Here is a 20,239-nt window from a genome sequence, read left to right as displayed (position 1 = left end):
TGATTGTTTTTTCGTTGTTTTTCTTGATATTTATTAGAATATTCAGGAAAGGACAATTTTTTCAAAGGATTTTTCAAAAAATACTTTAATTAAATTTCAAACGCAAAGTGCTGAAAGTTCAACAGCACACTATACTTCCCAGTCAGATGTTTATCAACCAGAACATTTTTCAGTTATTTCACCAACAAAATCCTCTTCTCCTTTTTACGTAAATGCAATTAAAGTCAATAAGCATTCGTTTCCACAGTTTCAATTTTCATCTATTGAAAAGAATGCAGAATCTCGGATTGCTTTTGAAAGCAAAAAATCAACACTACATAAAAAGCTAAAGCAAAACATATTTTTTTCAACCATCATAAAGGATGAAGCTACATCTTCAAAAAATAATACTTCAAGCGTGAGGACTCAGAGAATCTTTAAAATTCATCAACCTTCATCCAATTATTTGAAATCAGAATATTTAGACTTTTCTTCGCAGGCGCACAGTTCCGAGATCATTTCAGAGTCAAGCCACTCGCTAAAAAATGACGTGAATATTGATTGCGATATTAAAGAAAACGATTGTGAATCAGATGCTTCTTCTGCGTCTTCAATTTCTGTTCATTCTACGCTAAACACTTGTTTTGAGAGACCAGTTTCTTATTACACTTTGCTTCCGCCTGACAGAGAATTATCATATGATGTGCAGGTCGAAAGGGAAGGCGTCAAACATTCGCGCATTGCAGAAGCAAAGAAAAATGCGCTTCTTTCTTTTTGGCAAGAAGAAGATGCGATACTATCAGCCTCAAAACCAACTTTCGCAATTCCATTGAATCATCAAAGCGGGAACTTAAATGCAGATGACAGTGGGAATAATGAAAAAAGCGAAAACAAAGAAATAATTAAAAGCAGTTGCAACGAAGTAATTCAGGAAGACATTGAAAAAATGGATAGATGGAAGAAAAAGAGGAGAACACTTACAAAAATGCAGATCAAAGCAGCTAAAGATCACCAAAGGTTGTTTGGGGAATGGGTCAAAAAGAGCTGGATGATAGATGAAGAGGAAGAGAAAATGTGGGAAGAGGCAGAGAAGAAGATTGTGGTGAAGGAAAATGTTGAAGCTCAAGAGGAAGGCATAGAAATTCAACAAAGCAATCACACAATTGAAGAACTGAAAGGGATGCTTTTAGAAATATCTGAGCATGGCTTGGATGGAAAAGAGAAAGAGGAACTCGAAAAGGAAATTGCCAGAATAGAGCGAAGACAAGAGAAAGGAGAAAAGAATGAAGCTGTTTCTGTTTTGGATCGTTATTTGGAAGAAGACCAGAAGCGCAGTGCGAAAGGGAAGAAACGATATGGCTGGTTTCCAGATGTAAATGTTAACAAGCAAAAAAACGGAGATAAAAGATTTAGCTCACAAGCAAGCATGCTGGATCATTATGCTGAATGTGAAGGAGATATGAGCTGTGATGCGGTTGATGAGCTTGAAGAAAGATCGAAAAATGAACCACTGAATCAGTTAAATATTTCACAATATCCGCATTCAAATGAAGAAATTGTTCCTTCACAAGAGAAAAACACATCGCCTTTCTTATTTCTTCACAACTTAGAGAACGTATCTCAGAACGAGCATGCCTCAATATTTCCTGTCTTTTGTCAGCAAACGTCAACACCTGCGATGGCTTCTTCTGTTGAGAAGGAATCTTCACTTGATATTCCCTTTCCATTCTCAGTGAATATTCAGTCATCTCCTCATTCATCGTCAAAATTGCATTCAAGCGTTCAAAAATTTCGCCAATCTTTGTTAATTCCACCTTCTTCACATTCTTTGTCTGATCATGAGGCACCATGTTTTGATTCAAGGAACAAGCCAAATGAGGAAAGTATTTCTTTCATAAGTCATTCACTTCTTTCAACAATTCGTGAAAATCATGAGGATGATGCTTCTTTGGTGAAAGTTATTAATGTTGAAAATCTTTTGGAGCATGATAGCAACATTGAAAGAGGACTCAAAATTGACGAGGCCGAAGTGCTGAGAAGGTTTGATAATCGATTTTTCAGCTCTCGGAAGAATAACCATCGGCTGCAAAATCACATTCAGTTGGTTGAAGAAGTCAAGAGAATACAATCAATCGTTATTTGGTTAAATCCAATTTTGACGAGTAGAAAACAATTTAGAAAGTAAATAAATGATTTTTGATTTATCTTTATATCATCATTATTTGTTAAGAACTTCATTGTTTAATAAAAATTAATTTGTATTTTTTATCTTTGCTCTGATTTGAAATCACTTTGAATAATTTTTGTGAGAATTGCTCTAATGATTTCTTTTTATATTTGTTTGTTTGTTTCTTCATTGTTATTCTCGATTAATATAGCAAACTTAATAACAATTATTTTTTGATAAATGGGACAAAATTTTTTCATTTATATAAAATTCAAAGATTTGTTCCAAACATTTTCTGCAATCGAATGATTATCATTCTAACATTATCGTGCAATATTTCATATTGAAATTTAAAAAATCGAAAAAAATCTTTTAAAGAACTGTGTGGAACAAAATTCATAAAACAAAAAATTTTGTTCCAAATGATTGACAAGATTTTTTGCCCCTTAATATTATTTGATGAAATTTCATTAATTATTAAATATTTGTTTTATTACTTTCAGAAAAGAGCATGGAGTCTTCACTTTGCGCATCCAGTGCACTTTATTATAAAGATGTAGAATCTTTTCCTACAACTTTCACAAGCGGTGATTCAAATCATCACAAAGCAATTTCTTCTTGGAACTCTTCATCAATTTCTTCAATTCCTTTTGATGCTTGCGATGATGCAGCTAACAACAAATCTTTGAGATATTTTGGAGCAGCTGCTAATACAAAGCATTTCTCTCAATTTACAAAAAATGTTAAATCAACAGAAATTCCTTCGTCCTTTCCAAAAATAACCCAAAGAATAATAAAAACTTTTCATAAAAATGGAAGCAAAAGTTTTTGTTCAATTAATTGCAAGGGCAATCCCCCAACAAAATCTTATCCATCGATTCAAGAGAAGACAGCTAATGATGATATTGTTTATTTAGAAAAAAAATCATCATTAGGAGACAGTTGCTCTCAAATGAAATACACGTCAATAGTCGATTCTATGTATTTGCATAAACCGCATTCAACTTTCTTAGAAATTGAGAAAATTGCTTCAGACGAAAAATTATTGCATTTAGAAGGGAAAATGGAAGAATACGGAAAATCCTTTTTATCTGAATGTGAAAAATCTGATAATGTTGAATATTTGGAATTTAAATTTTCGAATGATAAAAACTTGATGATTGAACACAAAAAAACGTGCCCGAACAAAGAAAAAACAGCATCACAAGAAAAAAATCAACAAAATAATTTTAATCAAAATGGTATTGGCATTCAACAAACATTGCATCCTGAGCTACTTACTGAAATAGATGTTGTTAAATGGAACCCTATTTCCCTCAAAAGTCAAAAAATTTCATTTGACATTGATTTTGAAGAGGATGGCAGATTAACATCTCGTATTCGTGACGTTACAAAAGAAGGACTTTTGATAAAGTGGAAAGAACAAGACATGGCCGATATGCATAGAAACATGATACGAAAGACAAACAAAAGCGAGGCTATAGCAAAGACAATTACAGAAAAGGAAGCAGAAGTTGAAGGATCTGAAAGCACTTGCGAACATAATGATCGATCAAAGGACAGTACTTCAAAAAAGGCAATTGATTCTTATCGCAAAGAAGTTGTCAGGCATCAAATAAAAGAAGCTAAGCAATTTTGGAAGGTATTTAGAGAATGGGTGAGTAAAGATTGGATTATTGATGATGAAGAAGAAAGAATGTGGAAAGAAGCAGAAAAAAGGGTCACAATAAAAAACGAAAATACAGAAGAAAATGAAGATATTATGAAGAATAATCAAAGCAGTCAGACGATAGAAGAGTTGAAAAGAATGTTGTTGGAGATGTTGGAGTGTGGATTGGAAGGACAAAAGAAAGAAGAACTCGAAAAGCTAATTATCAAGAAAGAAAAGAAAATTGATAAGAAAGAGCGAGAACATGAAATGACAGATATTGAGCGATATGACGCAATGTTCAAAAATGGTGTATATTACAACGAAGACGATAGCATCTCATTACGGAATGAAAAATTACACAATGAAAGCAAAGGACATTACTGTGATTTTGATAATTCGACATGTGAAAAGAATAATCAAACAGTTTCAGAAGATTGTTTTTCTTCGTCTTCTACAAATGTGAAGGATGGACGTTATCTTCCATCTTACAGCTCGAAAATGTTTACGGGCAAAGCTTTGTTAGAGAATAATTATCTTGAATTTCCATATCCAAATCAATCCATTCGCTTTGGAGCTTTTTCAAGTGTGATTGAAAATCCTTCTTATTCTGTGCGAAAATCAGAAAATCAAGCAGTCAATGAACAGCTTTCAAAAGGGTCATTATTTCATAGAGCTTTGTCTGCAACAGAATCGTCCTTTCCAACTTCAAATTTTTTAGCGCTTGCAAAGACTGTGGATGATTCTGCGAAATTATCCCATGCTATTCGCTCTTATTCATATCAACGTCAAAAATTATCAACATTACCGAGCGAATATTTTTCATCTTTTGGTATGATGCATCAAATTTTTTAATTAATCCTTATTTTTCTCATTTTTTAAATAGATTTTTCAATGGAAGGGAACGAAGAAGAAAATGCGGTTGTCTTTCTTCCTCAACCAAAAAGTGATACATTTGACATTCATGATGTTTCTGATTACATCATTGATCCAATGGAATTAGGGCAAAGATTCTGCGATAAAACCTCGAATCAAAGAAAAGAAAAGAGGTTGCGAAGAAAAGGGATCAACGCTGTTTTGATTGATGAAAGCGCAATATTAATAAAGCGGATTCAACTTCAACATTCAATCGTTACACCTTTTGCACAATTTGAGCATTTTTCTGAAAGAATTAACGGGGATTGCTCATATGCGAGGAATATAACGAACGGAAAAACTGTTTTTGTGATAATTGATCCTCATTTTATCTCAAGTGATCCATCTTCAAAATCTGTATCCTCATTGAGAGTGTCAGTGATTTCTTTTATTCAATGGAAGAATCAAAAGAAATCGACATTCTTATTTGAAAAATCAATGTGGATGAAACAATTAATAAATATCGCTTATTAATCTCATTAATTCATCTTGAATAGCTTCTTCTATAATCGGTATCTTTTCATTTTGATGATTGTAACAATAACTAATTGTTTTTCATATTTCAACGAGTCAATGAGAATGCGTTTTCTCTTCGAAAATTGATCTCTTTTTATCAACCATTGTGCAAGACCCAAAAAAGATGCATTAATTATTCGATAATGTTTTCATTCTCCTTTTGTTTAAATAATCGTTTAATAGTGAAAACTATTTTGAAAAACTCTGAGATTTTTTGCTTATGGATGCAATATGTAAAATTCATTATTTTGTAAACAAAAAGCTTGTTGATAAAAGCCCAAAGCAAAGAAAAATGGAAGCACACAAAAAAACATAAAGCGTCCATAAAAACTGAAGAAAAAGCAATGCAAAAACGCAAAAGCTTAAACTGAACAAAAAAAACAAAACAAAACAATTCAAATGGAGAAAGTCTGATGCAAATGAACTGAAAGCACAATTGCATCGAAACAGAACACGCAAAATGATATTCAGAAGAAAACACAACATAACACAACATAACATAACATAACATAATAATACACTCAAATCAAATAAAGATTCGAAATCTAATGAATAAACCCCCTCAACCACAAAAGCAAACGCAAATACAAACACAATAACAAAACATAAACTCTAATACAAATCCAAACATAATTTCAATAATAATAATAATTTCAATTTTTATAAATAACAATGCGAAAAGGAGCGAACATATAAGTATGCTTCACGGCACGGTGCTCTTTGAAGCCTGAGCCAAATCTACAGCTCCAGAGTGATGCTGGAATGACTGCTATGCTTCCAACACTCACATCCTTTTTCTGGTTTGACTTTACAGATTTCACAGCAATGAGTTGATTTGCACCCAACATGCTTCACAAAATCATCCAACAGTCGGCATTTGTTCTTATTAGCCAAGGCACCAGCACAGCGGAGTCTTAAGCACAGTCCCACCCGAACACTCTGTGGCACTCCTCCCAGAACTCCTCTGCCTCCACAACACACCGATGCCCAACACACCCCAGGAAGATCCGCTCTGACGCATTCAGCACGCTGCACTCCAGCCCCAGGCTCCGACTGAATGCCCCGTTCGACAGCGGTCGATCCCTGTTCATCTTCTCAGCCACCACCACACAGCACAGAAGGAGTGTCCCAACTGTGCTTATCGCCACAGACCCTGTCCGCTGCTCCGCCTTCTCCGCTATATCCCACTCCACCACCCGCTCCAGGAGAACCAGCCCCTGCGCCAGCTCCCCTGACGTCAGCCCCGACATCCCCCGCACAAACCGCAGGAACTGCTCCACGCGCTTCAGCTCTTCCTCTCCTGCCGCACTCAGCGTCCCGTCCTTCTCCACATACTCCCCAACACTCCTCCCCAGTGTCTCCATCATCGCCTTGCTCGTTCTCCTGATCTCCTCTTCCCCTGCAGCGCGCTCGACTGTGGCCGTCCACTTCGCTTGCAAACCCTCTTTTCGCTCTTTATCTGCAAAAAGCTCCTTTCTACAAAAAATGGAGAAGAAAGCACCAGCCACAATAATCCACGTAAACGCAGCGAGCAATTGCGCAAACAAGCATTTTTAAGATAAAAAACAATCAAAACACAAAAGCCATTTCAAATTGAAAAATGGTCACAGAAAAGCAAAACATCCACACCTTCTCAATGCGCACTGCTCCTCTGCATTGGACGAAAAAGAACATATCTCGCAATCTTTTTCAACATATGTTTCCACTTGTCCGAACATTTCAAGTCTTTTTCTGAGTTAACCTGAGAATAAATATGTAAAGGGAAATGATCATACCAATCCCATTACTGCTCTTCAAGACCAGATTTAGGAAATAAACTGTTCATCTGAAATTTTCAATTATTTACCCTTTTTGTATACTAATTGTTAGGCGTTTTGTTCCGCGTCTATTTAAACGTTTAAACTTTTTTCACAAAAATATTTTTTTAAAAAAAATTCAATTAGTTTAAAAATATTATTATTTAATATTATATAAACTTAAATTAAAATTTAACGTGAATTTAATATAATCTTTTTAAGATTCTTCTTCTGCTCCTTCTTCCTCTTCCTCTCCTTCTTCACCTTCTCTTTTCGGTTTAGTCTCTTCTGGAGGGACGTACAGTTCTCCTTCAACAACCTCAATGTCGTGATCGGCTGCGATTGACTAAAATAAAATTGAAAGAAAAGAAGAAGCAAAAGCAAAGTCAAATAAGAAAAGTCGTTTTTTCATTCAATGAAAATGTCGAAAAAATTTAACATTTAACCAATGCCGAATAAATGAATTCTCACACTTCTTGAGTTGCCATTGAAAATCCGCTAGGAATGAATTGCCTTAGCGTTATCTTTTCAACTTTTTTCATTGTTGGCTCTCTCCTTTCTTCCTCTTCTTCTTCGCCACCTTCTTCTGCTGTCAGTTTTTTCTCCTCCTCAACCTTGAATGAGAAATGGAAAAAAAATCTTTTTTAAACTAAAGTCATAAAATAAAGTGCAAACAGGAACTTCGATGGTTTTTGTTTCTTCCTTGAATGAACCAGAAACAACATTTCCGCTCACCATCACATATTTCCCCTCAATGTTTGGTCGTTGCTTTTCAAATTTTCCTGCATAGTACGTTCCGTCCTTTATTTCCCAAACCCCACGTATTATTTGTCCAACTTTCCAGATTCCAATATACTTATAACGGTATCATTTCAAAAAAAAATGTGAATATCAAAAAATTTAAGTTTTTCAAACCTTGCTGTTTTCAGACTTAATCGTGAAAACTCCTTTTCCGTGTTTCTTTCCATTTTCCCAGTCGCCTTCATATGTGTCTCCATTTGGATAAGTATATTTTCCTTGGCCATGCCTTTTTCCTTCATGGAAGTATCCTGAAATATGATTGTTAATTTCTAAACAATTTTGCAAAAAAAGAAGCTAACCATCATATATAGATCCATCTGGATATTTCATAACACCGTAGCCTTCCTTTTTGTGTGCAGAATACGTACCGGTGTACTTTGCAATTGGATCTTTCCAGAAATACTTTCCTGGCCCCTCTCTCTTCCCCTTAACATATTCTCCCTTAAATATATCTCCATTTGGAAATCTATTTATGCCATATCCTTGCCTTTCTGTTTGATTTGACAGTTCGTGAAAAGAGTCAAGGAAAATTATTTTTTTTTAAAAATAGGAAACTGTAATCCGTATCAAACCTCCTGTACCCTCATCTCTTCCTCCTTCATAAACGCCCAACTTTTTTTGCGGGTCAATTTCTTCTTGTTCTTCTTCTTCTGCCATTTTGTGTTTAAAGATAACTGTTCTTGTTTAAAGTATACTTCAGATCAACTTTTCATTTGAAAAACATTCAAAAAAATTAAAAAAAGGTCCAACTTTTCATTTTTAAAAGTGATTCATCCCTAAAATTTGCTTAAAGTTATTACAAGATTTATTTGTAAAATTTGAGCAATTGAATTGGTATTTAAGCAAAATAAAGCGAAAATCAAAAATTTTCTTTTTTTACAGAAAATTATTTAAAATAAACGAAGTCGAATGATATAGAAGAACGCATATTTTTTTGGTCAATCAGTAACAGAGTTGGAAGGAAGTGGTACCCGAGAAAGAGACGGAGCAGAAAAAAGAGGAGCTTCTTCTTTTGGTTTCATCAGCACCACGTTTGGTGGATATAATACTGGAATATGAATTCCTGCTTTCAGAGACGCAATAAACGATGACTTGGGAATTACCACAGGCTTCGATGCAGAATAGGAAACAACCAACTTTTCTGGGGGTAGTGGCTGGGCAGGCGTGGGGAGAAGTCCCTGAGATGGGTCATATTCCTCTTTTGGCTTCACAGGCAAATCAATCTTTGGAACAGAAGGTGTTGTTAGAAGAGGAGGATCCAGCTTGGGAGGCAGCAAAACAGCTTGTGCTGTGTTTTCTGGTGGAGAAAGGGACTGATTAAAAGAAGCGCAGTCGTCCAGTGCTTGAGGAGGCAAGGCAGGCGGAGGAGTTTTTGGAGGAGAAGGAAGCTGAAGATCATCTTCATCATTCGAATCATTAATCATATTCATGTCTGCGGTAACATTTTCTGGTTTATCTGAAGTACACTGATCGGAAAATAATGTGGAATTTGAATGAGGATAATCAAATTGATCGTTAAACTGTGTGATTTCTGAAGGAGTAGCATCAGTTAAAAAGAATGAGTCATTTTGAGATTCGACACGTGCCTCAGAAATCTGGCCGGTTGGTGAAAGATAACTGCTGTTTGAAGAAGCTGCTTCACTATGAGAATCAGACAACAAACACGACAAAGGAGCATCTTGTTGAAAATATTCCAAGGAACTGTCTGTCAGTGCATCGCAATATGATACGTTTTGTGCAGCTGAATCCGAAACCAACAGATTCTCATTACATCTCCTCTCCTGCTGCTTCCTGAAGTGCTTTAGGAAATTCTCCCACCTCGACATCATCTGCTTCTTCTTTGCCTTTTCGAGCTTTCTCATCTTCTGCGCGATCCTTTGCTTCAATTTCGCAGCCTCGCTTTCGTTGCCCAAGTCCTCTGCGTCTTTGTACTGTGCAATCAGCTCTTCAATCGTCTCTCCTTTTTCTCTGCTGAGCTCTTCGTCCTTCAAAAGCATCTTCTCAACGAATTTCTTGTGCGCAGCGTTCCACAGCATTCGCTCTTCTTTCCTTGTCTCCCAGTTCTTTTCAACCCACTTCCCTTTTTCTTTCGCAAATCTTGCAGCGTCTTTGATTTGGGATTTGATGATGCTCCTTCGCCTCGCCCTGAATTTTGACTCTTCTGCTTTCAATTCTTCCATTTCCTGCTGAAGAAAGCGCCAATTGTCTCCCTTTCCAAAAAACAGCTCTTCCTGCTCCAGTTTCTCCTTCAATTTGCTTCTCGCCTCTTTCAGCTCCACTGCCCTTTGCTCGTCTCTCTCGTCTTCGCTTTTCCAGTTCAGCAGCATTCGCGCCTCGGCTTTGGCAATGTTCTCAGTCTGTTTGAGCGCTGCGTCTTCCAGTCGTACCCCAATAGCCACGGGCTGAACGCTGATTCCTCCAAACACCCACCCAGCTATAGAATCTGCAGTGTGCTGGTCAATTGACAAAGAGGAAGACAGAGACGACAACGAATCCTGCGAAGTGATTGAAGATGCAGATGATAAGGAGCCAACAGAATCTGGCCTTGTTAGAGGTTGCTTTGGTGGCTCAAATGTCGAACATTGCAAAGAAGATTTTTGCGGGTTTTCTTTTGAGAATTCAGATGAAGTAACAGAATGTGAAGCTTCTTTTGAGGAAAGCTCAAAAGATTGTTCGTGTCTGAACGGTTTATCGTTTTGATTTTTTCGCTCTTCTTCAATCTTTCTCAATTTTTCGCCAAACATTGCCCGAATCTCCTTCGCATAGTTAACAGATAGGATGTCTGCATGTTTTATAGAGTATGGAAGATCTTCATCGTTGCAAGGAACAGTTGAAGCTTTGCGTTTCACTTCTGATACGATTGATACTGCATCTTCTATTTCATCAGCTCTCTCGAAGTGATCGAGAAGAGATAAAAAGTTATTTTCACTTTTTGATAGCGAGGGAGAAATGATATCATTAATTGGGTAATTGTCATAAAGAGCTTTCTCTTTTGGCTCTTGAGGCTTGAGTAATTTCTTTTGTTCTATTGGTATTAAAGGATAAATGGGTGGCACTTCATCAGATGGGCATAAAATGAAGCTCGAGTCACTTTTTCCTTTATGTTCCACTTCTCTCAAAACATTTTCTTTGGGATAACTGGAGCAGTCTTTTGAAGATGAAGATGAACTGTTTGAAAATGAGCAATTTGTTAGCTTCATCTGATCTTCAACAGATAGCAACTGATGAGGAGAAGATGTTTGCGAAAGAGTAGAATCAATGGCATGCGAATAAGGCACTTGAATTTTACTTTGAAGCAATGATTTTTCTGATGAAAATTGTTGTGCATTTAACTCTATTGAATCATCGTTAAAAAGCTTTTCTTTATCATCATGAAGAAATTTCTTTGGATTCGAAATATATAAGAAAGCATTTTCACTTTGACGTTTGCCAAAATCTGTAGACTTTTCGTTATGAGCTTGGAAACATCTTGATTCTTGAGTCAAAAGAGAATTTGAATAGGCTCCTTGAGTAAGTTGCTTAATAAAGGGAAAAGATGTCTGAGAAGATAAATGAGTTACAGAAAATGAATTCTTTTCCGATGAAAATGGTATTGAATGAGCGAATTTTCGAAAAAAAGGTTGATCAGTCGATTGAGATATTCGTGACTGAAAGCCAGTCAATTCTTTTGAAATTGGATCAATTGATGCAAAGTCATTGTTATCTCGGCAAAAATAATATTGTTCATTTGTATTATGATCTGTCATGACCTTATGTTGCTATTTTAAAAAAGAAAAGAAAAAAGTTCAATTAAATGAATAAAAATACAAGACAATCAGTGTCGCAATTTTTTAAAATATTGAATATACTGTTGTTGTCTTAAAATTATCGGCATTCATCTCAGGAATATAAAACAATCCATAAAATAATAATAAAAAATTAAATATGGAACTAGAATAATTTTCTCAAATAAATATCAATAAATATTGTTTTGAGATAATATTTTTCGTCTATTGTGTAGGTTATAGATTATTTTCACTTTGGTTTTACAACTGGAGGGGTAACTGGTTTTTGGGCTGTGTAAAATACATTTGTATGCTCTTTATGTTGAACTGGTGATCTTCCACGATTAACTGATGTGGAGGCATTGGAAGTCGTCATGGAAGATGAAGATGATGACCCTTTGGGTGCAAATGGAGAAGAAGGGGAAATTGGTCTTGAAGGCTTTTTTGCGAGTGAAGAAGGTGATGGGCCAGCCAAAAGTGGATGATGCCGAGAGGGAGCAGAAGATGAAGTAGCAATACGGGATTTTTGAGATGTCGATGGTGAGGTATTTTTAATGTTGCTTGAAGTTCTTGTTTTTGGTTTTGGGTGTGATGTCGTTGGTAAAGATTCTGAATTTGGGGAAGTATGCTCTGGTTTCATTTGAGCATCCATTTGGGTTAATGCAACAGTTAGAGACAAAGACGAGTTTGCATGTTCCGCTGGAACTTGGGATGGTGGAATTGGGGGCATATCGTCTCCTATTGCACTTGTCATCATTTCGGCAAGACACAGAAAACTATTTGAAATTTCCCAGCCTTCTTCCTCTTCTTCATCTTTTTCTGTTGTTGCGGAATCTGCCTGTTCGGGTTGTGAACTTGAAGAAGAATCTTGTGCTTTTTCTTCTTCTTCTTCTTCCTCTTCCTCCTCTTCCCCTTCTTCTTCTGGTTCATATTCAATAATACCAATAACAGAATGATATTTCAGTAATTCAAGTCTTAACGCAAGCTTTTGTTCTTCTGAATGATATTTAAATTTAGATATAACAACTCTTTCCCATGCATCTAGTAAGTTAAACAACCTTAATGTTAAATAAAAGAGCATTTGTCATTTTTTTTAACAAAATTTGAAAAACAAACAATTCTCCTTCTGGTCTAAATCCATTCAAAATCGATTCGCATACAGCTTGAGAAATTGCTCTTAAAATTCGTACTGTATTTGGTAATGTAAATGATTCACAGTTTTTGATCCATTCTTCTGTTTTTTTCTTCTTTAACATAACCGGGATGTTTGGGGGAAGGCCATCGTCTTTTGAAGTCAAAAGAAATTTTTCTTTGGAAATATCTATTGGCTGCTGTGCAGATGCTCTAATTACAAGGTTAATACTTGGATCATCGATGGACCATTCTCTAATCATATCTCGAAGGCGCGCTTTGCTCAACGAATCAATCCATTCCATAGCTGTTAATTATGAAGAATAAAATTTGTATAAATTGTCAAAAGCTTTTCGATAAGAAGCAAGAATCTTTTAAACAATCACAAAATAAACGTCTTCAAAATATTTCGCAGACAAACCTTAATATATTTGTGAACTTGTTTAATTTTTCGATTAAGTGCTGTTAATTTCTTTTTTTAAAATGTCGTCATGACCATTGTAACAGAAATTTTATTTTCGCATGAGGTGTGAATTTAAAACACTTGTTTCATTCAATTTTTAATGAAGTTTTATTTTTCTCTTTTATCATGATTTTTCTATCATAATATTATCTCAAACTTTGCTAAAAGTATTTATCTAGTTCTAAAATAGAAAATGCAGAATGTGAATTTTCCAAAAGATTTCAAGGTACAGTTTTTAATTCGTTAATATTTTCTTTCAATTTTAATCTTTATTTTGTACGTTTACAATGAATTTTTGTTATAATCTGAATTAATACTATAAATGATTTTTAGAATCGAAAAGTTCGAGAAAATCATTCGCGAAAGCTTCATCTTGCACATCGTCTCCATTTTTGATGAGCTTAGAAAGATCACTATCCTCAAATTTAGTAAATCCAACTTTTGTTCATCATCAATCGTATTTGCCATCAATGAGCAATGGAAGATTGACGGGTTTTGCGAGATCAATAAGTTCATTGGAAGAAAGTTTTGATCCATCGTCTTGCTTTGCATTTTCAAATCAACAAGGAAGTTTTTCCATAAAGTCTGAAAGTTGTTCGTCATTAAATTCTAAAGGAGATCAAAGTCGGGTTCGTAATGATGTCATAAAGTCATCTGTTCTACCTCGAGATATTATGGAATCTTGTTGTAAATCTGACCATGCAGATAATATTTCTGATAAAGAAATGAATTCCTCACGTAACACTTCTGTTGAAACTGTAGAAAGGATTAGCCAACTAGAATTTTTGCTTCAACTTGGAAAACAGTATAAACAGAAGGATCAGGGACATGTTGAAACGACATCAAGTTCCAGTCAACAGCTGTCTTTTCATCAAAAAGAAAAAGATCTGTTGGAAAACCCAGAAGAGAGAGAAAAGACAAAGCAGGATCAAGAAAATAAAAGCAGCCAAAAATCAGCTGTTGAAATCCCATCAATGGAATCAAATGTTCCCATTGTTCATTGCGACGCTCCATCAGAAAGTTCAGCCGCAAAGCCAACAGCATCACAAGAATTACCTGAGCAAATAGAAAGTGATTCGTCAGATGAAGACATTGAGGAGACCATTGTTCGATGGACAACGGCAAAGAAGAAATTTCAGGATCTGGCATTTGACCACGACTTTGAAATCAACGGAAAGCTGGAGTCTAAAATAGCAGAGTGGGAAGCAGAGAAAATGATTAATCGTTGGGAAATGGCAGACATCAAAGAGCTTAATAGAGAAAAGGAAATTGTCCCTGAAGATAAGTCGAATCAGGAGAAATGTGGAAGCGAAGAGCGTCTTGATAAAGAAGCCAAAAGGAGGAGGAGAAAGATCAAAAAGCAAATACGAGAGGCAATAGAGTTCAAGAGATGTTTTGGAATCTGGATTAAAAAGGGGAATCTAAAAGATGATGAAGAAGTTTTATGGAACAATGCAGAGCAGAAGATACTGAAGCATCCAGATGAAGATGAAGATGATGAAAGAGATGCAAACGATCTCCAAGAGAAACAAAAAATGACAGTGGAAGAACTAAAGTCGTATTTGAAAGATAGCAGTTGCAATTTAGATGAAGAAGATTCAAAAGTGGAAGTACTGAAATTCAAACTGAACAGCATGAAAGCGAAAGAAGAAAAGGAAGAAACATTAAGTTCTTTGAGTCATTTAGAAAGACTTCGACTTTATCTACAAGAACAAGAAGAGAAAAAATGTAAAAAGCTAAAAGGTTTCAAAGATGATATAACATTCGACCCTATTTCAAATGACAGTTCATCTGATTCTACAAAAGTGAATGATGCAGAGTCGAAGGCACATGACAATTTACCAGCTCAAACTATTAAAAACTGCGGAGACGGTTGTTCCGCTTCATTAATCTCAATAAAAGAAATAAAGCCATCCACACAGCCTTCACCTCCGCTTCAACAGCAGTCATTCGTTTCATTTTCTTTTGAAAAGCCGGCTGAATCCAATCCTGTTCTTTGTTATGATTCAAAGAGCATGTTGCCATCTTCCACTTTTTCGCCAACTTCAAGTGCTCCTTTTCGAAGACCAGTGCAACTGCAATTAGAACCGAAACGACAGAAGAACTCGACATCTACTCAACGATTTTCTTCTGCAAACAGATCTCTTTTTGACAATTCTTCAAAGTTAAAAATACAACAGCTTTTTGTTGGATTAGCAGAAAATACGTCTTCTGTGAGTTCTTCTCGAGTTAATGAGCCTTTTTCGTGCGACAATGTGTTTTCTGAGTGTTGTTCCTCAATAGATGAAGAAAACAGCGAAGCTGCTTTTGTTCTATCAAAACGGTTTCAAAATGGAAACTCGACTTTGATTGAAGCATTGAATATCGATAAGATGGAGAAGTTTTCTAAATCCTACCGTCAAAAGGAAAATACTGGTTTCAACATTCCTGATGAAATACAAATAAAACGAAGATACACGTTTCATCCTCTTGTTTCGAATTTTTCTTGCTGTCTGCAACTAAAATATTCAGTTGCTCATTCTCATTCAAAGGCTTGTGTACCATCGATATCGGCCCAAAATGCAATTTGCAGTATATTCTCCAAAATTATGGGGAAACGCAGAAAATGGTATCGAGATTTTCATGAATGGAATAAAGTTATATGGGGAGGAAGGCAGTTTCATCTTATGGCTTCATACACCAGACATCCATGGGTGTTTGATTGGTTTGAGCCTGAGTTAAAGAAGAAAAAACATAGTGTAAAGAAAAAAATGTTGTAATTTTGTCATTTCCTTTTATTTTATGATAAATAAAAATTGATTTGTACATAATTAAAGATAATTTTTCATTCAAGTTTATTTAATAAAACGAATTATTTATTGATCAAGATTTTTTTTTCTATCTCATTTTCCATGGATAGAGATCGTCGAAGAGATAGAAGGCGTGATCGTGATGATGATAGTAGAAGACATAGACATCGACATAGGAGTAGGACATCTGATTCAAGTGATGACGATCGAAGAAAGCATAAACATACAAAAACACCAATAGATGAGCCAAAAGAAGATAAACCAAAAAAAAAGAGTCTTTGGGATACGCCAATTGAAGTTGCAGCAACTTCTTCAAATCCATTAAGCACTCTTACTGCTGTTATTCCAACTCTACCTCCATCTTATTCTTCTGCAACATTTCAACAACAAAAACAAGCAAAGCGATTGTACGTTGGGGGTATATTACCCGGAACAACTGATGTGTGATTGCGCTCTGTTGAAGTCTTTTATATTGCTTTTATTTTTAGCCTGATATTCGAGCTTTTTTCAGAGATGAATTTCATAGACGAGGATGGTGGACCCCCGAAGGAGGAGAGGGAGATCCAGTTGTTGAAGTTTCTATAAATTATGAAAAGAGCTATGCATTCGTTGAATTTCGGAAACCTCAACAAGCCACACTTGGAATGGGATTGGGCGGATGTGTTTTAAAAGGAGTAATGCTCAAAATAAAGCGGCCAAAGGAATACATACCTGTTGATAATGGTAATAAGATTGCATTTTTGTTTTCTTTTTATTAAACTTTCAATTTTTTACTCTTTAATTCATTGATGTTTATAAAAATTCTAGACGCAGCGAGCTATCAAATGCTAATGGCAAGTGCAGCTTCGACTTCATCTCACACTTCTCTTTCACCATCTCAGGGTGTGTCTCAACCTTCTTTTGGCTATCACCCTACACCAGTTAGCAGTGCAACTCCTGCTTCATCTATGCCTGTTCATTCAATTCCGCAACCCGCAAGCACGTCTCTTCTTGCACCAGGAGCGGATAATCCAAATAAAATATATATTGGAAATTTACCGCACACAATGACAGATGGAGAGGTAATCAATCTTCTTATGCTTTTGCTATACTTTGATGCTTATTTGAAAATGTGATACTAAAATATTTGTTGCTTTTGTATTTCATTAACATGTTGAAATTTTCAGCTGCTTCAACTGCTTTCGTCAATTGGGCATTTAAAAGCTATAAATTTGGTGAAAGAGCAAGGAACTAGTTTAAACAGAGGATATGCGTTTTGTGAATATCAAGATCCATCGCTTACTGACATAGCATGCTCACAGCTGACTGGACGAGTTGTGAAGGATAAAACGATTTTTGCCCAGAGAGCATCAATCGGTGCTAAGGTTTATTATTTCATTGAACTTATTATTTCGTTTTATTTTTCTACGATTGTTGCTTTGTTGCTTTTCAATATTTGTATGTTTTTTTTCTAAAAAAAATGAAATTGGAAAACAAGAAATCAACTGATGTAACGACAGATCAGCATCTTATACAAACACTTTCGACTGGTGGTGGAACTATTAGTTTGCTGTAATTCATTTTCTTTTTCGTTTTTACATGTTTATTGTTTTTTTTTTTTTTTTTTTTTTTTTTTTTTTTTTTTTTTTTTTTTTTTTTTTTTTTTTTTCATTTTATTTTGCCACTGATTGTTGTTCATTTTATTTATTATTGTTTTCGAATATCAATGCGATGCGTGTTTTAAACATTTGAACATGATTGTTTTATGCATGTAATGATGTGTACAGTCACAGCAACTTCATCTCGAGTGGTGTTGTTTTTGAATTTATGCAATGAATTCGATTTGGTAAGTGATGCTGATTTTGAAAGCATTCTTCGTGATTTCACAGCAGAATGTGCTCGCTATGGCACAATTACAGCTGTTGTCTTTCCACGCCCAGATGAAACAATACGTTCGCGAATAACTGATTTGACACTTGATGAGAAAGAACGGGATCAAACGAAACTGCATTTGCTTGGAACAATTGGAAGGGTATATTGCGAAATGAAAAAAGCATTGAAAAAGAAATCATTGATTTTTTGAATGTAATTGATTTTATGAAAGAGAGAAAGAGAAAGGCGGGAAGAGGGGAGGAGTGAGTGTGGATATTTTACAAATTTTTATAATTTTTTAAATTTTATATTTGTGCTCATATTTTCTTTTTATGTTTCTTATAGATTTACGTGAAATATTCAGACCCAAAAGAAGCTCAGCGTGCTGTTTCACTCATTAATGGTTGTGCTTTTCAGGGAAGAACAATTATTACAGCATTTTTCAAGGAAGAGCTCTTTGATGCAGGAGAAAGACTGTAATGTTTCAATTCACATTTTGTGTTATTTAAATAATTTATCTTAGCATTTCAGTTCCGATGTCATACAAAAAAAAAAATTTTTTTTTCAAAAAGAGATATTTTCTTTTTTTGAAGATTTTTTATTTTCTTTGTTACTTTTTTTGAATGCAACATTTTATTAAAAGCATATTTAATACTTTTTTTAATTCTTTATTGAGATGAATGTGTTTGTCTTTTGACATAAACTCGTTATTAAATTGTAATCTTTTTATAATGTAGATGGTTACTGGAAAATCTTTGCACAAAGCCAACAAAAAATTTGAAGGAATAAAATATGACACTAATCTTTTCTTATCTTATCTTTTTATTTATTTATTTATTTTTTCTCATTGAAAAAGTGGTTTTTCAGTGTTGAATTGTAATTTAGTTGTTTTCAATTTTTGTGTCACGCTGTTCCGTATCTTTTTTCGTTGTTTGATATAATTTTCAACATTTTTAAAAAGGTTTTTGTTTTTTCGATTTTTCATTTTTTGGAGTGTGTCAGAAAATTGCGATAATTAATTGATTAATTTGGATCAATCAGAAATATTTTCCTCATTAACACACTAAAAATTATTCACAGTCGAACTGCCTCCAAGCAAAGTCGAAATTTTTATTGAAAACAATATTTGTTTTTTAAAAAAAAAACTACTGTCGAATAAAACACAAAAAATTATTCAATATCGAAAAAATCGAATTCGAAATCGATAAAGTGTTTATTAAAATCAAAATCTTTTATTCGATCCCGAAAATAATTATTCAAAATCGTTAATATTTCATTAATCGGAAAAGAATTTAGTAAATACCAAATTCTGATTCAAGAAAAATTTTGTAAAATTTATTAGTTAGTGTGTCACAAATCCGGGACATGTCACAAATCCGGGACAATGAATAAACTTCAGCTGTTTTTAATCTTTTCGTTCATTAAATGAAATAAATTGTGAAAAAAATGAAGCCTTTTTTGTTATATTGTATGTTTCTAAAAATTTTGAGCAAAATATTTGTCAAAATACAAATAGATAAAAAAAATTTCTCAAGAAAAATAAGGGTGAACATCTTCATCAATGTGATCAGTTGGACGAGACGATATAAACATTTTTCCAGAAAAAAAAAGGCTTTGCAGGATCCATAATTTTTTCTGAAACTTTTACCCATTCTGGTCTTTTCTCAGGCACTTTTGATAACACAATTTCTGGATTGAATGGCCATATTCCTGAATCTCTGAATGAAGCTTTTATTGTTGAAGGCTTGAATGCTGCGTGTAATGAATTAATAAATTTGTCTAGAAATGATTTTCTTTTTTCACTCGCAGAAGGATCAGGCGTTTCATAATTCATTGTTCTCAGCGAATTTTTAAATGTGGCGTTGACATTAAGATCCAATGGCTGGACAAGATGTGAAGTGTGAGATGGTGGGAAGCATAAGTCAATGTGATGAACTTTTGATTGTTGAATAATCTGAGGGGACAAATGGGCTGCAAGAGAATCCATAAACAGAAAACAGTGCGAGTTCTTTTCATTTATTATAATTCTTCTGTGAACAATGGAGGGTATAATTACTCTGTCAAATATCATCTGAAAGCTTTCTTTCGTCATTGCGCAAGTTTCATCAGTAACAAATCTCAACTGGGGCTCGCTTGCTTTTTTAAATTCAATGGGAAGCTTTTTTGCTTTTATTTTTGTAACAACCGGATACCTCACACCATCCGCTGAAATAAGGAAGAGAGAAGAAATTGATGGAGGCAAGACTGGTTCATGAACAAAGGGCACACGTGCATCTTCTGTGTTTACCACTTTGACAGGCCTGAGATCAGAAACAGATAAATATACTTCATCAAGATTAAAAATTAGTTCAGGTTGAAATCTGAACTCATTATATAATGATTTAACTTTTTCGAACCATGGAGCAAGACATTCTTTTGT

At 34.8% G+C, this 20,239-nt stretch overlaps 7 protein-coding genes across 7 annotated transcripts; 3 read left to right on the top strand and 4 right to left on the bottom strand.

Moving 5' to 3' along the window:
• Positions 1-925: 925 nt before the first annotated feature.
• MONOS_7626 (uncharacterized protein) lies at positions 926-2,387 on the top strand (the record flags this gene model as incomplete). The annotated part of the gene is made up of 1 exon (XM_067877968.1): positions 926-2,387. The coding sequence occupies one exon, from the start codon at positions 926-928 to the stop codon at positions 2,162-2,164; it is 1,239 nt and encodes a 412-aa protein (XP_067721149.1). The 3' UTR covers positions 2,165-2,387.
• A 270-nt stretch (positions 2,388-2,657) lies between these two features.
• MONOS_7625 (uncharacterized protein) lies at positions 2,658-4,875 on the top strand (the record flags this gene model as incomplete). The annotated part of the gene is made up of 3 exons (XM_067877967.1): positions 2,658-4,626; positions 4,681-4,715; positions 4,798-4,875. The coding sequence occupies 3 exons, from the start codon at positions 2,658-2,660 to the stop codon at positions 4,873-4,875; spliced, it is 2,082 nt and encodes a 693-aa protein (XP_067721148.1).
• Positions 4,876-5,358: 483 nt separating this feature from the next.
• MONOS_7624 (uncharacterized protein) lies at positions 5,359-6,972 on the bottom strand. Its single transcript, XM_067877966.1, has 2 exons — positions 6,855-6,972; positions 5,359-6,701 (listed from the first exon to the last, which is right to left on the bottom strand). Exons 1-2 carry the CDS (start codon positions 6,941-6,943, stop codon positions 6,140-6,142), a joined length of 651 nt encoding a protein of 216 aa, XP_067721147.1. The 5' UTR covers positions 6,944-6,972; the 3' UTR covers positions 5,359-6,139.
• A 187-nt stretch (positions 6,973-7,159) lies between these two features.
• MONOS_7623 (putative radial spoke head 1) lies at positions 7,160-8,515 on the bottom strand. The gene is made up of 6 exons (XM_067877965.1): positions 8,395-8,515; positions 8,122-8,313; positions 7,937-8,070; positions 7,697-7,876; positions 7,495-7,635; positions 7,160-7,367 (listed from the first exon to the last, which is right to left on the bottom strand). Exons 1-6 carry the CDS (start codon positions 8,477-8,479, stop codon positions 7,239-7,241), a joined length of 861 nt encoding a protein of 286 aa, XP_067721146.1. The 5' UTR covers positions 8,480-8,515; the 3' UTR covers positions 7,160-7,238.
• Positions 8,516-8,604: 89 nt separating this feature from the next.
• MONOS_7622 (uncharacterized protein) lies at positions 8,605-11,748 on the bottom strand. Its single transcript, XM_067877964.1, has 2 exons — positions 11,671-11,748; positions 8,605-11,580 (listed from the first exon to the last, which is right to left on the bottom strand). Exons 1-2 carry the CDS (start codon positions 11,698-11,700, stop codon positions 8,761-8,763), a joined length of 2,850 nt encoding a protein of 949 aa, XP_067721145.1. The 5' UTR covers positions 11,701-11,748; the 3' UTR covers positions 8,605-8,760.
• On the bottom strand, positions 11,643-13,134 carry MONOS_7621 (uncharacterized protein). Its single transcript, XM_067877963.1, has 2 exons — positions 12,703-13,134; positions 11,643-12,644 (listed from the first exon to the last, which is right to left on the bottom strand). The coding sequence occupies exons 1-2, from the start codon at positions 13,020-13,022 to the stop codon at positions 11,837-11,839; spliced, it is 1,128 nt and encodes a 375-aa protein (XP_067721144.1). The 5' UTR covers positions 13,023-13,134; the 3' UTR covers positions 11,643-11,836.
• Positions 13,135-16,091: 2,957 nt separating this feature from the next.
• MONOS_7620 (splicing factor U2AF subunit 65 kDa subunit) lies at positions 16,092-18,389 on the top strand. The gene is made up of 7 exons (XM_067877962.1): positions 16,092-16,410; positions 16,458-16,692; positions 16,777-17,030; positions 17,136-17,333; positions 17,447-17,513; positions 17,736-17,980; positions 18,166-18,389. The coding sequence occupies exons 2-7, from the start codon at positions 16,614-16,616 to the stop codon at positions 18,298-18,300; spliced, it is 978 nt and encodes a 325-aa protein (XP_067721143.1). The 5' UTR covers positions 16,092-16,410; positions 16,458-16,613; the 3' UTR covers positions 18,301-18,389.
• Positions 18,390-20,239: the final 1,850 nt, after the last annotated feature.

The sequence above is a fragment of the Monocercomonoides exilis genome (assembly GCF_001643675.1).
Source record: "Monocercomonoides exilis strain PA203 chromosome Unknown scaffold49-690789, whole genome shotgun sequence".
NCBI classification, from domain to species: domain Eukaryota; phylum Preaxostyla; order Oxymonadida; family Polymastigidae; genus Monocercomonoides; species Monocercomonoides exilis.
Note: the sequence above shows the minus strand (reverse complement) of the source record. Positions and strands in the feature narration are given on the sequence as shown.

What these genes read in the sequence shown, in the direction of transcription:
- MONOS_7624 (XM_067877966.1), bottom strand. Translation starts at nt 6,943, where the DNA reads ATGTTCGGACAAGTGGAAACATATGTTGAAAAAGATTGCGAGATATGT. An exon ending in GAGCAGTGCGCATTGAGAAG is followed by an intron (nt 6,702 to 6,854) that starts GTGTGGATGTTT and finishes CATTTTTTGTAG; the next exon opens with AAAGGAGCTTTTTGCAGATA.
- MONOS_7623 (XM_067877965.1), bottom strand. Translation starts at nt 8,479, where the DNA reads ATGGCAGAAGAAGAAGAACAAGAAGAAATTGACCCGCAAAAAAAGTTG. An exon ending in TTAAGTCTGAAAACAGCAAG is followed by an intron (nt 7,877 to 7,936) that starts GTTTGAAAAACT and finishes TACCGTTATAAG; the next exon opens with TATATTGGAATCTGGAAAGT. An exon ending in TTTCAATGGCAACTCAAGAA is followed by an intron (nt 7,368 to 7,494) that starts GTGTGAGAATTC and finishes ATTTTATTTTAG; the next exon opens with TCAATCGCAGCCGATCACGA.
- MONOS_7622 (XM_067877964.1), bottom strand. Translation starts at nt 11,700, where the DNA reads ATGAATGCCGATAATTTTAAGACAACAACA. An exon ending in ATAATTTTAAGACAACAACA is followed by an intron (nt 11,581 to 11,670) that starts GTATATTCAATA and finishes TTTTTAAAATAG; the next exon opens with CAACATAAGGTCATGACAGA.
- MONOS_7620 (XM_067877962.1), top strand. Translation starts at nt 16,614, where the DNA reads ATGGGATTGGGCGGATGTGTTTTAAAAGGAGTAATGCTCAAAATAAAG. An exon ending in ACACAATGACAGATGGAGAG is followed by an intron (nt 17,031 to 17,135) that starts GTAATCAATCTT and finishes TGAAATTTTCAG; the next exon opens with CTGCTTCAACTGCTTTCGTC. An exon ending in TGCTTGGAACAATTGGAAGG is followed by an intron (nt 17,981 to 18,165) that starts GTATATTGCGAA and finishes TGTTTCTTATAG; the next exon opens with ATTTACGTGAAATATTCAGA.
- MONOS_7621 (XM_067877963.1), bottom strand. Translation starts at nt 13,022, where the DNA reads ATGGAATGGATTGATTCGTTGAGCAAAGCGCGCCTTCGAGATATGATT. An exon ending in TTTAGACCAGAAGGAGAATT is followed by an intron (nt 12,645 to 12,702) that starts GTTTGTTTTTCA and finishes TTTAACATTAAG; the next exon opens with GTTGTTTAACTTACTAGATG.